General features: G+C 43.9%; 1 protein-coding gene across 1 annotated transcript in view; it reads right to left on the bottom strand.

The window, feature by feature from the left end:
• Positions 1-17,124, bottom strand: part of STX18 (syntaxin 18) — a 310,842-nt gene that overhangs the window by 127,802 nt on the left and 165,916 nt on the right. Inside the window, exon 3 of the mRNA XM_082243526.1 lies at positions 11,371-11,486. Within this exon, the coding sequence (XP_082099652.1) occupies positions 11,371-11,486 (116 nt within the window). The remainder of the gene's footprint in view (positions 1-11,370; positions 11,487-17,124) is intronic.

Below are 17,124 nucleotides of genomic sequence, written 5' to 3' on the forward strand. Positions count from 1 at the left end.
ACTGACTATTTGAGCTGCTTAGTACGTTTTTGGGAATTATGGCCCCCCCTTTTTTTCTCCCTTTCTGCCCCATTTTTCATTTTTGTGTTTATCTTCAATTTGCTTATCTATATTTTTATAGATTCTCATTATACATCCACTCCTGATGAAGTGGCGATTTGGGCCCAGGAAACGCATTGAGGCTGTGATGTTATAATATACCAAACTACTCTACTACTACCTATAACTTTTGTTCGTTGATGTTATGTATATGCTCAACTATTCTACTACTACGTGGAATTTTGCCCTGTTGATTTTTATGTATATGAATTTGGGGACCACTTACTAGCTCTCTCATTATCGAGATGATTTTATCCTGTATGTACCAATAAATGTGCAATTTGTTTCCCAGTCAGCCTTGTCATGTATCTCAAAGTCCCAACCCTCCTCTTTTTGTACCTTTGCAACAATATGATTGCACAATTCATAATCTTAAAGTGCACCTGTAGGCAGACTATGTTCATTAAACTATTTCTAACAAGCAGTAAAAGAACTTTAAAATAATTTTGTAAAAGTAATAGAATTTTGTTTTAAAGTGTGTTTGCTGCCTATTCAGAATATGTGAACACTTTGGTGTGCATGATCTGGGCACAGGTTCACTTTATTGCCTAATCATAAAACCTGGTCGAGGTGACAATAATCAGTGCCTGAATAATATTGAAATTTCCCCTATATAACCCCTCCTACACAGGAAGTACCTCAGTTTTGTAGCAAGGCAATGTAAATCCCCTTAAAAAGAGAGGAGGGACCTCTGTGCCCCGTGATGTACTACAAGAAAAGAATTTAACAGGTAAGCTGTAGGAAAAATCTAATTTTCTTAATCGATCATGGAACACAGAACAGCCATAATAATTAATTACTATGTGGGATATCCTAAAGCAATGACCTTGAGGAGGGGGGCACAATCACAGAAACTGCCACCTGAGAAGGACTTATTCTGCCGGCTGTAACTTTCTGTGGCAAAGCAGTATACTCCATGGCTTTGATATCCATCTGGTAAGATCCTGTGAAAGTATGAACCAAAGACCATGTAGTGAACTTAAACACCTTTGTCCCTGACACCTGATGGCGGATGGCTCAATTTGCCCCCACACACCTGGTAGTGAGTGCTCTCACCAAAAAGGGGTGGGGAACTTGACCTTTCAAGCCATAGGCTTGAATTATTAACTGCTGGATCCAATAAAAAATAGTTAACATGGGTGCCTCCTGCCCTTCCTGGGCTCTGCTGGCAGCACAAACCAGGATTCCTGCCCTGCGCCGACAATTCAAGTAAATCCTGACCGCCTGAGCTACCTACAGAGTATGCAGCGATCTTACTCCTGCCAACAGAGGATTAGAAAAGAAAGGCAAGACACTGTCCTGGTTCAAGTGAAAACGAGAAACCACTCAAAGCAAAAAAGATGGATGAGGACGCAACATCACCTTAACATGATGTAAAACCAAGAACAGCTCCTTGCATGAGAGAGCTGTCAGCTCTGACACTCCACTTGCTGAGGTGATAGCAACCAAAGAAGCATCCTTCAGAGACAAAGGAATAACCAATTCACAAATTGGTTCAAAAGGTGGCCTCTGCAAGGACAGTCAAGAGTAAATTCAAGACACAAGGGTGGCCTGACAGGCGGAACTGTCTTCATTACACCCTGTATGAAGTATGAATCAAGGACTGAGAAACAATGGACATAGTGAGAAAAACAGATAGACCCCTTAATGGTATCTCATGACAATCTCACTTTCCTTCCCGATTAGAGAAAGGAAAAAAAAAAAAAAAAACACCTCTCCCTCACATATCTGCAGGTGCCACTTCCTGACTTCGACCCGGGCATAAAATATTTCCAAGTCATGTAATTGAGACTCCCTGAAGCCGGCTTCCAGGCGCTCAACAGAGCTTAGATAACAAGGCCCAAGACCATTAGGTCCAGCTGGTCTGGAAGTGTCCAAGGCTATGTCAGAGTACCAAGCCCTCTTGGGATAATTTGGCTAACACTATGATCGGTGTTATCACCTCCCGGATTTACCGCAAAACATTCGGTAGTAGTTGAAACAGAGATAAGGCGTTAATTAGGAAAAACTGGTCCCTAAGGTGTTACCAGTGTATCTACCCCTATTGCCAGTGGGACTCTCGTCCTGGACACAACCTCTTCAACTTGTTGTAGAACTTGGAATCCAGTAGATCCACCTGCAGAGTTCCCCAACGTTGGCAGATTGCCAAAAAATGTCTCAGGAATTTAGGGACCACGTGGTCCCGACATTAGTTGCCGATGACTGGAAAAGCCCTGTTATTTTTCTATACCTAGAATATGTACTGGCGACAGAGACAGCACCTGTTCTGCCCCAGACAGAATGTGGTTCCCTTCCAGAGTTGTACAATTCCTGGTGCCGCCCCTGGTGGTTGATTATATGCAACTGTAGAGGCATTATCGGATTGAACCTATTGGGTCTTCCAAAAATTCTGAGCAAGGTGTACTGGCCAAAAGTTTCAAGATCTGGATGGGCAGTATTCTCCCCTGTGGAAACCAAGTCCACAGAACTGTAGCCACCTTCAAACCAACTGGAGTGACTTGCCTCAGTGGTTATCTTCCAAACCCCTAAAAGTTAGAATTTAACACTGTCCTGATTCCGAACCAGCAACCACCAATTTTACCTCTGCAACACCCTGGGAACAGAGCCCTCTTGCAATCTAATGCTTGGATCTTCATGTTACAGACAGAGGGAGTAATTCTCTACAAAAAAAGCTTGAGTAGGACTGTCCGTAGGGAACGTGCTTAAACCTAGATACAATTTTCTCCTGTAGAAATGTATCGAAAGAAAACCTGAAACCGACTGCTTCCTGAGCAAAGATTAATAGGGTATACCGAGATGGATTAACCGCCCCCCCGCCCAACTTCAGCAAGTCCAGCACCGGGGGAGCTTTGCGAACCCTTGGGAGCTGTGGCTAGCTCGAAGGTCCGAGTCACATATGGAAGAAAAAAAAAAAAAAAGACAACTTTCTACTACAATTTGCCAAATCAGAGGAGCCTGGAAAAAAGCGGCACACGAAGCTATGCGTTATTGATGACTATGGACCCCGAAATCTACCTCAGGTCAACACTGAACAGACCGCCCCTATCTGAAACAGAAGGATGCCCAGCGGCTTGAGATCTTAAGATAGATATCATGTCCCCATTTGGTTTTGGAACCGCTAGTATTCAAGTGTTTTACAATAATGAGCCCACAGCTTCTGCTCTAAGAGCCAATGCAAGGCAAAAGAATGACGACTCTGTGGCAGATCCAGAAGGTCCATACTGTACATACACATACTAGGGCCAATTTAGACAGGAGAAAGTCCTTGAAGTGTGGAAGGAAACCCATACAGGCACAGTGAGAACATGCAAACTCCGTGCAGGCAGTGCCGTGGTTGGGATTCGAACAGGTGACCCTAGTGCTGCTCGGTGGAAGGGTTAACCACTTAGCCACTGTGCTTCCCACCACTTAGCCATTGTGCTAATGTAACATCACCAGTGCCAGGATCGCTATCCAGGGTACAACAGGGTAGTAAAACGCTCACCTGCTTATATGTGTTGCTCTTTCCCTGGCTGTATGAGGGAGGTGTTGCTCTCTCACTGTCATCATACCTTCTGACGCATTTTCACCCGCAAGCAAGCGTCGATTTGTTCATCCAATCTGCGAGAGAGCGACACACATAAGCAGTATGCTTTCTTTGTGCTTTTTAGCGATCCTGTCACTGGCTAATTCCCACCAGCAACAGATTTACAAGTGTGACATGGGCCTTATGGAAGAGGAGATGTAAGGTATGAGTGGTTCAGGGAAGGGAAGGGCTTTGGGTTTCCTAGCATTATTTAGTGCACTCTAAAAAAGAAATAGAAAATCCATTATACTGATCATTTTTAAACCTGGGCTGCAGAAAGAATATGTGGATAACCGGTTGCTCTGTGCAACAAGAAACTTTTACCTCTAGCATACTTTTCTTCCATCTGCTTCTGTGTGAATGAAGCATACAGTACATGCTACATTCTGAGTTACAGACCAAGATGCTGAATAGTTAAAGACTGAACAGATTGCTTAGGTAGGCTTTTATATGACAGGGATTTGGTAAATCCAAAGACGACTGTATATGCCTCAGACACAATTTTGTATGCAAAGAGCTTTGTGTATGTAGATGAATTAACACGCAGGTGACTGCGGTCACGGACTCCTAGATTCCGAGGCTAAACTTCGCAACATCCGTGTACAATCCGTAAACTATCACTTATTTGTCTACCTAAAACAAAAACACTAGTTTTTTAAAGGATATTTGTACCTGGTTTTAATAAATCCCCTGCCCAGGAAATAGACATTTATCCTTTAAAATGGACATGAACTGTATATACAGTATCAACCTCAAATTGTACGGATTACATATTGTGCGTGTTGTTCATTCATGGCATCGATGTGAAATCAGACTTTCCACTAACATCTCCCAAACCTATTAAGTGAATGTGGAATGGTAGTATGTGTGTGTGAATGAGGAATAGGCCGAGTGCATCAATAAATGGTTTCTCATTACTGCACAGCTACATGAGCGGAATACAGAGACCAGCACAGGAAATGGTACACTAAGTGCGGGTGACATTGTTACGGAAAATCATTCAGAAAATTGCAACCAAAATTGATTCAGATGACCTTCTATCACCAGGCAACCCTGCTAGCCGGATAACTCTTCCCTTTTCAATAAAATAGTGTTCTCATAAATCCAGAAGTGGAAGAATAGGAAGGCAAGTGCACTGACTAATGGCTGATGGTTAGGAAGGTTCTACAGCAAAGACCATTCATTAAGGAACAAATTGAAACTATTTTAAATGCAGTATATTGGGTTAAGGGTTCATTCATACAGGCGGCTGCCAGCATGAATCAGCAATTCTTGATGGCAGTGAAACTATCCCTATGCTCTCAGCGAACGCAATCAAGAACAGCCAGCAGTGCACCCTGTACAAATTAATAGGCAACGCCACTGCTGTTCCCATGTAACAGCCCATCGACTCAGACTGGCCGTGGATGCAGACAGTTTGTATCCAGGTGCAGTGTTTTTGGCTGCATACAAGCAAAAGTAGAGGAGACATAATCACTGTGCTGCACATAGCCTGTATGGGGAGCAGAGCTGTAGGAGAGGTTCAGAAGGCTCACCCACAATAAACTTCCTGCAAAAAAAAAAAAAAAAAAGACAGGAGGTGCGGAGACAAGACCAGTCTCCCTGCACAGCAGAAGAGAGCAAAAGTGACTGGTCTTTATTACAGGAAGCTCCTGGACAGACGAAAAGTGCCAGCGTTTCCTGCTAGATTGCTGCACAGATATGCAAGCAATATATATATAAAAAAAAAGACACGATTAACCCTTTAATGCCAAGCATAAACAGATATGTGGCCCCATTGAAATTGGCTTTTTTTCTGTGATATTTGCATATCTCCCTTTGTGCTGCTTGCACAAAAATAAATAAAATAAAAAAAAAATAAAATAAAAAGTTATAAAAAAAATACCTAGATCAAGGTTTGATCTAGGTCAGTGCCAGGGTTAGTGTTTAAGTTGAAGTCAAAGGTCAGGGTCAGTATTTTCAAAGTAAAAGGTCAGGGTCAAGTCAGTGTCAGACTTAGACTATGCCCAGGTGGTATACTCCCCCTCTCTCCTATAGGTCCTCAGTTTTGTTACAAGCAGTGTTAGAAGTATTACCACTGCACAGAGGGGTGGGGGTTGTGTCGTGTGTCTGTCAATGAACGCAGAGAAATTTATTTTACGGTAAGTCAAAAATCCCATTTTCTCTTTCGTTCATTGACGGACACAGCTCTTCAGGATTCTTGAACCATTGGGACGTCCCAAAGCAGTGCCAATCATCAGGGGTGGAACAACAACAAAAAAAAAAAAATCCAAGGCTAAACGATAGCCAACCAGTTAACAGGAGCTCAACGAAAAAAACAGCTGGAGCCCACCTGAACAATACACCCCCAAAGAGGGAACAGATCCTCTATAAATAGCAGCCTGCAAAACCTTGTGGCCAAAGGAAGTATCCGCAGATGCCAACACATTCACTTTATGGAATTTAGCGAAAGTGTGCACTGAAGAACAAGTGGCCGCCTTGCAAACCTGCGCTACTGACACCTGATGACGGAAGGCCCAAGAAGCACTAAGCGCCCGAGTAGAGTGGGCCATGACAGGGAAAGGAGGAACCTGACCCTTGATCAAATAGGCCTGAGTCAGCGTCTGTCTGATCCATCTTGAAATGGTCGCAGAAGCGGGCAGCCCTTTTCTTGGCTCATCCGCGAGCACTAACAGTGAATCTGACTTCTGAAAAGACTCCGTAGCTGCCAGATACATCTGAATCGCCCGAACCACATCCAGGGTATGCAACAAATTCCATAGGTTGTTTGGGCCTGGGACACAGGGAAGGCAACACAATGTCTTAATTCAAATGGAAATCAGAGACCACCTTGGGAAGGAATAACAGACATGGGCAAAGAACCACCTTATCTTTGTGGACCATCAAATAAGAAGTATGACAAGATAACGGCGCCAGTTCAGACACCCTGTAAGCAGCGGTGATTGCCACCAAAAAGGCCACCTTCGGAAGCAGGGTAATCTCACAAATATTTTCAAAGGAAGGCTTCTGGAGAACTTAAAAAAAACAAGTTCAGATACCAAGACAGTAGAGGAGACCGCACTGGTGGAGTCAGATGTCAATCCCCTTGAATAAAAGGTACGCACCAGGGAGTGCGTGGCCAGGTGTCACTGAAAGAAGACCGCCAAGGCCAGCACCTGGCCCTTAATGGTACTCAAGGCCAATTTCTGCTCAACCCCCCGTTGAAGGTCAAGACCGGAGCCAGCGAAAAAGATCGAGGGTGAACACCAATGGACTCGAACCACGAAACGTACGCTTTCCACATACGATATTAGATCTTCCTAGAGGTAGACTTCTTAGCTTTCAGGCGCAAAGGGATTAAACACCTCACATAGTACCTGATTATTGCAAGCAAAGCCTGAATCTATAGCATCGCTTGTAAACGCCTCACACAGTATTAGGTAGTATTAGGTATGTGTGCCCAAGCTTTCAGTGTTTTACTGTAGCTAAGGGCTTGACATGAAAAGCTACCCCATGGTGGATCACTTTAAGGTGGTGTTTGACAGGAAGTGAAGAGGCGACCACAAACAGTTGCAGCACGGTTCCATAGACATGCATTTAATGACCATCGAATGCAACATGCAGTTTGAGTCTTGCAGCTGCTGTGATGCACAGCATCGCAGACGTGCCATGTGTACTCTGAGCGGATGTATGACCTCATTCAGGCAGGCAGGCATGTGGGGGCCAGGAACTGCAGCTCAACCACCTGGTTTGATCACACCCCTGGTTGCACGTGTAAACCAAGCCAAAGAGGTTACTCTCTCAATAAAGAGATTTTGCAGATTCACACTATATTAGCTTTCCTCCCTGCTATTCCGGGTTATGTGGTGAGCGGAACACGTTAGGAGTGGAGTTGCAAAGGAGGCTTTAAAGCGTCTGCTAGTTATGACCAATTTATTAATAGGTGGTCCTGGCATTTTGGCAAGCGTATTTTCGGAGCACTGGAGGAGGATAATGGTAGTAGTGTTTGTGTACTGAACCTAAACTGAGACATACACAGCGACTTTTGTTTTCACTCGATGTTGGCATAAAAACTTCTATATAAATTTATTTTCATGATAGCATGTGGAGCTTATTGCATGTTATTTGATATTTTTTTTCATATACTTGAATTTTATTATATATATATATATATATATATATATATATATATATATACACACAGTGGGTATGGAAAGTATTCAGACCCCCTTAAATTTTTCACTCTTTGTTATATTGAAGCCATTTGCTAAAATCATTTAAGTTCATTCTTCTTCCTCATGAATGTACACACAGCACCCCATACTGACAGAAAAACACAGAATTGTTGACATTGTTGCAGATTTATTAAAAAAGAAAAACTGAAATATCACATGGTCCTAAGTATTCAGACCCTTTGCTCAGTATTTAGTAGAAGCCCCCTTTTGATCTAATACAGCCAGTAGTCTTTTTGGGAAAGATGCAACAAGTCTTTCACACCTGGATTTGGGGATCCTCTGCCATTCCTCCTTGCAGATCCTCTCCAGTTCTGTCAGGTTGGATGGTAAACGTTGGTGGACAGCCATTTTTAGGTCTCTCCAGAGATGCTCAATTGGGTTTAAGTCAGGGCTCTGGCTGGGCCATTCAAGAACAGTCACGGAGTTGTTGTGAAGCCACTCCTTCGTTATTTTAGCTGTGTGCTTAGGGTCATTGTCTTGTTGGAAGGTAAACCTTTGGCCCAGTCTGAGGTCCAGAGCACTCTGGAGAAGGTTTTTGTCCAGGATATCCCTGTACTTGGCCGCATTCATCTTTCCCTCGATTGCAACCAGTCGTCCTGTCCCTGCAGCTGAAAAACACCCCCACAGCATGATGCTGCCACCACCATGCTTCACTGTTGGGACTGTATTGGACAGGTGATGAGCAGTGCCTGGTTTTCTCCACACATACCGCTTAGAATTAAGGCCAAAAAGTTCTATTTTGGTCTCATCAGACCAGAGAATCTTCTTTCTCACCATCTTGGATTCCTTCAGGTGTTTTTTTTAGCAAACTCCATGCGGGCTTTCATGTGTCTTACACTGAGGAGAGGCTTCCGTCGGGCCACTCTGCCATAAAGCCCCGACTGGTGGAGGGCTGCAGTGATGGTTGACTTTCTACAACTTTCTCCATCTCCTGACTGCATCTCTGGAGCTCAGCCACAGTGATCTTTGGGTTCTTCTTTACCTCTCTCACCAAGGCTCTTCTCCCCCGATAGCTCAGTTTGGCCGGACGGCCAGCTCTAGGAAGGGTTCTGGTCATCCCAAACGTCTTCCATTTGAGGATTATGGAGGCCACTGTGCTCTTAGGAAACTTAAGTGCAGCAGAAATCTTTTTGTAACCTTGGCCAGATCTGTGCCTTGCCACAATTCTGTCTCTGAGCTCTTCAGGCAGTTCCTTTGACCTCATGATTCTCATTTGCTCTGACATGCATTGTGATCTGGAAGGTCTTATATAGACAGGTGTGTGGCTTTCCTAATCAAGTCCAATCAGTATAATCAAACACAGCTGGACTCAAATGAAGGTGTAGAACCATCTCAAGGATGATCAGAAGAAATGGAAAGCACCTGAGTTAAATATATGAGTGTCACAGCAAAGGGTCTGAATACTTAGGAACATGTGATATTTCAGTTTTTCTTTTTTAATAAATCTGCAACAATGTCAACAATTCTGTGTTTTTCTGTCAGTATGGGGTGCTATGTGTACATTCATGAGGAAGAAGAATGAACTTAAATGATTTTAGAAAATGGCTGCAATATAACAAAGAGTGAAAAATTTAAGGGGGTCTGAATACTTTCCGTACCCACTGTATATATACACACACACACACACACACACACACACAGTATCTCACAAAAATGAGTACACCCCTTACATTTTTGTAAATATTTTATTATATCTTTTCATGTGACAACACTGAAGAAATGACAGACACTTTGCTACAATGTAAAGTAGTGAGTGTACAGCTTGTATAACAGTGTAAATTTGTTGTTCCCTCAAAATAACAACACACAGCCATAAATGTCTAAAACAATGGCAACAAAATTGAGTATACCCCTAAGAAAAATTGTCCAAATTGGGCCCAATTAGCTATTTTCCCTCCCAGGTGTCATGTTAGTGACAAGATCTCATTAGTGTTACAAGATCTCAAGTGTGAGGAGCAGGTGTGTTACATTTGGTGTCATCGCTCTCACTCTTTCATACTGGTCACTGAAAGTTCAACATGGCACCTCATGGCAAAGAACTCAGAATCTGAAAAAAATAAAAAATTGTTGCTCTACATAAAGATGGCCTAGGCTATAAGAAGATTGCCAAGACCCTGAAACTGAGCTGCAGCATGGTGGCCAAGACCATACAGTGGTTTAACAGGACAGGTTCCACTCAGAACATGCCTCGTCATGGTCAACCAAAGACGTTGAGTGCACGTGCTCAGCGTCATATCCTGAGGTTGTCTTTGGGAAATAGACATACGAGTTGCCATCATTGCTGCAGAGGTTGAATTGGTTCGGGGGTCAGCCTGTCAGTGTTCAAACCATATGCTGCACACTGCATCAAATTGGTCTGCATGGCTGTCGTCCCAGAAGGAAGCCTCTTCTAAAGATGTTGCACAAGAAAACCTGCAAACAGTTTGCTGAAGACAAGCAGACTAAGGGCATAGATAACAGGAGCCATGTCCTGTGGTCCGATGAGACCGAGATAAACGTATTTGGTGTCAAACATGTGTAGCAGCAACCAGGTGAGGAGTAAAAAGACAAGTGTGGCTTGCCTACGGTCAAGCATGGTGGGAGTGTCATGGTCTGCATGAATATTGATAGTGGGCCCAATTTGGACATTTTCACTTAGGGGTGTACTCACTTTTGTTGCCAGCAGTTTACACATTAATGGCGGTGTGTTGAGTTATTTTGAGGGGACAGCAACTTTACACTGTTATACAAGCTGTACACTCACTACTGTACATTGTAGCAAAGTGTCATTTCTTCAGTGTTGTCACATGAAAAGATATAATAAAATATTTACAAAAATGTGAGGGGTGTACTCACTTTTGGGAGATTATATGCAAGTTATTGTCTAACACATTTGTGGATGTGGGAATATTTAAATTCCTATCAACATCTTTGCACTGTATTGGTGTCATTTAGATGCATGTTTGATGTATAAATATAGGTGGTAATAGAGGGCTTTAAGTTTTTACTAAACCCAAGACTCTGCATTCAGGGTCATGCACTATATCAGGTCTCCCACAGTACATGAAAGTGCAAGTATTTTAGTAAATATAAACTGCTAAATACCTTTTCTCATCAGCAGTATATAGCAGCATTCTGACTTCTATTAGTGTCTGGCCGAGCACTGGCGAGGAGATTTTATTCTCCTCTGACTGTCCTATGAGGCTGCATGACCCCTGACTTTCTGTCTGGACAGTGCTGATTGGCCCTGTGCTGATCACATGCACCCTCCCAAAAAAGCAATTCACACCAACCTGAGCAGGTGAAGAGTGCCTCCTAGGGGCTCTGTACTATCAGAAAATGGATAGGTAACAGGAAAAGAAGAGGATGTTCAGAGAAGACAGGAACAAACAGCCGTTTAACACAATGCAGAGGATTATTCCCTTAGGTTCCACAGTGAGTATTTTACTGTTGTGGGTTAAGTAACACTTTAAAATCTAAAAGGAGGAACTCTAGCTACACATTTTCACTCACCTTCTGTTCTAAGTTGCTGGATAGCATCAGAACATGTTCTCATGAAAGTCTGCGCATCCTGATCAATCTGATCACGCTCTGTATCAGTCATACGGGAATACTTCGAGGTTACATGACTAAAAAAGACAAATACATACAAAAGATCCTTAGTCTAAGCATTTTGTAAGAATATAAAGAAGAGAGTTCAAGTAATCACTAATATGTACTAATAAATATGACTGTCTTTTTTTGTCTGCTTTAGCAGAGCAACTAATATGCAGTCCATGAAGATAATATTGCAGTCCAGAAAAAAAAAATAAGTTTCAGTGTTTGCGCCCCATCCACCACATCATTGTGCCTGATGGCAAAGTCTACACAATTTAAAACAGACCTACTCAGCTAGAACACACGGGAGAGGAGCAAGTCTTTGCTAGAGGCATTATAGGCAAGTCATGGTCTCTGGGCATACAAAATAGAAGCAGTACCTATCTGCACCTTGCACATGCACGGAGCATTATTCCCGCCCCATATAAGTGCCTGTTTTACCATTTAGCAGTCCGATACTGGTCAGAAGCCAATTAAACAGAAACTGAGCCAGCAAAAACCTATTGAATTAACCACTTGCCGACCGCCGCAAGTACATATACTGCGGCGGTTAGCCCCTCACAGGCAGAGTGACGTATCGGTACGTCGCTAGCCTATGAGGCTCTGGGGAGCGACCCCCCCGCGCATGTGACCGGCAGACGCGATGTCCGCCGGTCACTCAGTGATCGTCTGGGGGAGAGGGAGAAAGGCAGGCGGCTAGTGTAAACAAGCCGCCTGTCATTCTCCCCTGTGTAGAAACAATGATCATACAGTTCTACTATGTAGGACCATGGATCATTGCTCCTACAGCTCAAGCCACAGCCAATCACAGTTAGAATCACGCCCCTAGGGACACACACAGCCCCTCCCTCTCAAATAAAGTTAACCCTTTCACTGCCAGTGTAATTTTACAGTAACAGTGCATATATATAGCACTGATTACTGTAGAAATGTCACTGGTAACCCCAAAAGTGTCAAAAATGTCAGTCAAGGGTCCGATCTGTCCGCCGCAATGTCGTAGTACCGCAAAAAAAAATAAAAAAAAATTGCAGATCGCCGCCATTACGCGTTAAAAAAAAAACAACAAAAATGACAAAAATCTTTCCCTTTGTTAGTAAACGCGATAACTTTTGCGCAAACCAATCAAAATACGTTTTTTTGCGATTTTTTTTACCAAATATATGTAGCATAAAACAAATTGGCCGAAAATGTTAAAACATTTTGATTTTAACATTTTTTTGGGGGGAATTTCATATAAAAAAATGTGAAAAATATTGTTATTTTTGCAAAATTTACGCTCTTTTTTTGTTTATAGCGCATGATCAAAAATTTCGCACAGGTGATCAAAAAACACCAAAAGAAAGCTCTGTTTGTGGGAAAAAAAGGATGTCAAATTCGTTTAGGTACAGCGTCGCACGACCGCGCAATTGTCCGTTAAATTCACGCAGTGCCGAATTGCAAAATACCCCCTGGTCTTTCAGCAGCCAAATCCTCCGGGGTTTAAGTGGTTAAAGCTGAATTTTAGGATAACCAAATATTGTCTAAGGCCCCATTTATACTTGGAAGTTTAGATTTAAGGGCGGACTCTGCAGGATTCAGCCCACGATTCCAAATTGTGAGCCAATCCCTGCAAAGCACGCATTTGGGTGCCATTCATCCTAAATGGCACCCCAAATGCGTTGCAATTTTGACGTGATTGTCGCCTAAAAAAGGAGCAGGAGCTTCTTTTAGGCAACACAGGTGCATTGGGCAGCAAGCAAGAATATGTGGGAATGGGACTTAATAGAAGAGGCATGTGTATCCTTATTTGAATCTTGGTAAGCTTTGTGCATTTCTTCCAGATCTGTGCAGTAATCCAGTGTGAAACTTCACCTCTGTGCAGGAGTTTTCTCCAAGACCGCTCACTGCTACTCTTTCTCCTTGTACGGGGTGACTGGTATGGTATCCGCCCCCCTGTAGTTTGCGGTGGGTGGAGCTTGTTGAGCCCCTCCCACAGCTCCACTCTCTGCACATGATCTGTACAGCACAGTAATGATGTCATTATTACCTTTACAAGGTAAAAACTGTTTGCAAATGCACACAAAGTGAATTTGTTTTTGCTGTGGCCATCAAGGAATATTTTTGAATGAGTTTTTGTAGCCATATTTCGGAGCTCAGCTTTAACATAGGAATAACTTAGGGGGGAAAAAAGGCTAGTTCAGCTACATTACAGCCTCTTGGCCACAGTTCAGCTTTAAACCCAACTCTATAGGCAACATTGTTTATTTTTTATCTATATTACTAAGCGTGATGAGAAAAGCAGGTCTTGAAGCAGGCACATGAAATTTGCAGCCTGATGATAGACCAGCACCATGATTCTGAGGTTATGATGCTTCATCAAATACATTTCAGAAATTGGAAATGGAAAACGCACGCTGGTAACCCGGGATTAGAAGTGCAGTCTGATATTCTATATCTATAGATGAGTGAAAGCTCCACAGTGATCTACGAAAACATCTCCATAACAAGGCCTTCTGCTTCTCAGCGAGTGTGCACATCTGAATGTAACTGCCGATTCTACCCACATGGTTACCCACATAAAGTCAAAGAGATCAGACAGCGAAAAAGAAATGCCGCTTTAGAAGATTCACCGATACAGAACTTTGATCCAAAAAATGCCATTTCCCTGGAGATAGGAAAAAAGATCTATTTACAGTTTGCACTCATTTTCCGTAGCAGGCACATCAGTCAGCTGTAAAATTAAATGTGATATTGGAGCAGTTTATGGCAGCAAAAAGAAGAGAGCTGGAAGATGAAGGACAGAAAAGATGACTGGAAACACTTTAGGTGGAAACCTTTAGCCTTAAAGGGTCATTCCACACAAAATCAATTTTCAGTACTGTAATGGGTAGGCTGCATTTGGCCTAATGCATACGGGACATATGATTTTATATAGGATCTTACTACCAGCAAGATCCTATGTAACATCTTCTCTGTACACAGTGTGCATGTAATGTTTCTACTAACATACAGCACAAATGTACCCTAGCGGCTGCTGCCGCTGCTCCAGATCAATATGAAAATATCAGAACTGCCGCTGCTGCTGATTACAAACTATGGCCAGGGCCCTGCTAATGTCTTTGCTATCAGGGGGCCATTCAGGGCAAACATGTAAACATCAATAGTGTACTCAGTGTTGTAGATGCCGCTAACTACACATTGTTGATGCTTACCTGTTGGCTCTGAGCAGTGGCAGCAGCGAGAAAAAGTTTGTGCTCTACGCATGTGAAAAATACGCTCTTTATGCAAGTCCTCAAACACAGACTCTCTCATTTTTGCTTTACACAACTTTTTGCTGCAGACCAATATGGAACAGTGTGCATAGGCTCATAGAATAAATTATGGATCTAAAGACATGGTATTGTACACTGGGATGCATGACCCCTTAAAGAGGAGTTCCAGTAATTTTTGTAAAAATTAAAACCTAGCAGCTACAAAAACTATAGCTGCTGACTTTAAAAAAACAGATACTCACCTGTTCCAGGATCCAGCGCTGTGCTCACCCAAGCTGTTTTTTTCCACCGGTCTTCGGTCCCCAGCGCTGGCATCTTAACTGTGAGCACCCAGCTGTTACAGCTTCACAGCCATCTGCCCACTGCCCATATTCAAGCCGTGTCGGCATTGTGAATGGTCCCGCAGTTTTCTGGGATGTGTCCCAAAAGAATGTCCGCTCAAATCGCCTAGGAAATTCGAGCAGGAGTGGGAGCGGGGACCTGTCCAAACAAGATACCCACACCCAGGACCCCCCCACCCCACACAATTGGGATTTTTGACTTACCGTAAAATCCATTTCTCTGATGTTGATTGATGGACACAGCTCCTGATATTCATAACCATTGGTTTATACTGCAGGAGTAGGACACTAGGCAGAAAATAATTTTGGCTTCCCCCCCCTTGGGCAGTCCCAGGGGGTGTACTCCCTCTTTCTACTATAGCCAGACAGTTTTGTTACAAGTTTCAGGAGAATTATAACTACACAGAGGGGTGGGTGCTGTGTTCGTCAATGAACATCAGAGAAATGGATTTTCCGTTAAGTCAAAAATCCCATTTTCTCTTTCGTTCATTGACGGACACAGCTCCTGAAATTCATAACCATTGGGACGTCAATGCAGCGTTAAACATGAGGGGTGGGAACAACAAAATTTTTCCCAAGGCTACAGATTAGCCAACCATGCAACATCCCCAAATGCCAACACATCTGCTTTATAAAATTTTGTAAAAGTGTGCCCTGACGACCAGGTGGCCACCTTGCAAACCTGCGTCACTGAGGCCTGATGACGGAAGGCCCAGGAGGCCCTAAGCGCCCTAGTAGAGTGCACCTTGACAGGGAAAGGAGGAGCCTGATCCCTGATGGAATAGGTCTGAACCACCGTTTGTCAGATTCATCTGGAAATGGTCGCAGAGGAAGCAGACAACCTTTTTCGAGGTCCATCCATGAGCACAAAGAAAGAGTCTGACTTCCTTAAAGTCTCCATAGCTGCCAAGTACACCCTAATTGCCTGGACGACATTCAAGGCATGCAAGACAATTTCCTTTGGATCCCAAATCGGCAACGGAGCCCGCACTGGAGGAACCAAATGTCGGACACCCTGAAGAAAGGTACGCACCAGGGAGCGTGTGACCAAAGATCGATGGAAGAAGACTGCCAAAGCAGACACCTAGCCCTTGATGGTACTCAAGGCCAATTTCTGTTCAACCCCCTGTTGAAGGAAGGTCAAGATCCGAGCCACCGAGAAGGAGCGAGGAAGAACCCCAAGATACTCGCACCACGCAATGTACGTCTTCCACGTATGATGGTAAATCTTCCTACAGGTAGATTTCCTAGTTTTCAACAGTGTAGGAATCACCGACTCAGATAAACCCCTATCCTTCAGCCCCTGGCATTCAACAGCCAAGCCATCAAAGCCAGCAACTGTAAAGCCAGATGGAAGATCGGTCCTTGGGACAGCAGATCCTCCCTGAGAAGAAGCTGCCAAAGAACATTGGCCACCAGCCACACCAGATCGGCGTACCAAACTCGGCGATGCCAGTCTGGAGCCACTAGGATGACCGGAATCCCTTTCTGCCTTGATCCTGCGTAGAAGTCTTGGCAGAAGCTTCAGAGGAGGGAAGGCATAAATCAGGCGATACTGACCCCACAGGGCCACCAGCGCATCTGTGGCGTCCACCAGAGGATCCCATGACCAAGCCACAAACCTCTGCACCTTTCTGTTGAGCCAAGACGCTAACAGATCCACCTCGGGGGTGCCCCACCGGAGAAAAAGCTGATGAAACACTTCTGAATGAAGAGACTACTCCCTGTACTCCAACGCCTGCCAACTGAGGTAATCCACCTGACAATTTTCCACCCCTGGAATGTGTACGGCGGAGAGGGCTGGAACAAACTGTTTTGCTCACCTTAGAATGCAGGCTGCTGCCAGGACATTTCTTGCACCCCCTTGGTGATGGACATAAGCCACGGCCGTGGCACTGTCTGATTGAATGCGCACTGGATAACCCTGAAAACGATCTGTCCAATGATCCAGACACAGTCTGATCGCTCGTAGTTCCAAGACATTGATCGGTAGTCTGGACTCTCCCAGCGTCCAGATCTCCTGACCAGGATGCTTGCCGAGGACGCCACCCAAGCCAGACAGGCTGGCATCCGTGGTG

The sequence above is a fragment of the Pelophylax lessonae genome, assembly GCF_965119305.1.
Source record: "Pelophylax lessonae genome assembly, chromosome: 1".
NCBI lineage: Eukaryota > Metazoa > Chordata > Amphibia > Anura > Ranidae > Pelophylax > Pelophylax lessonae.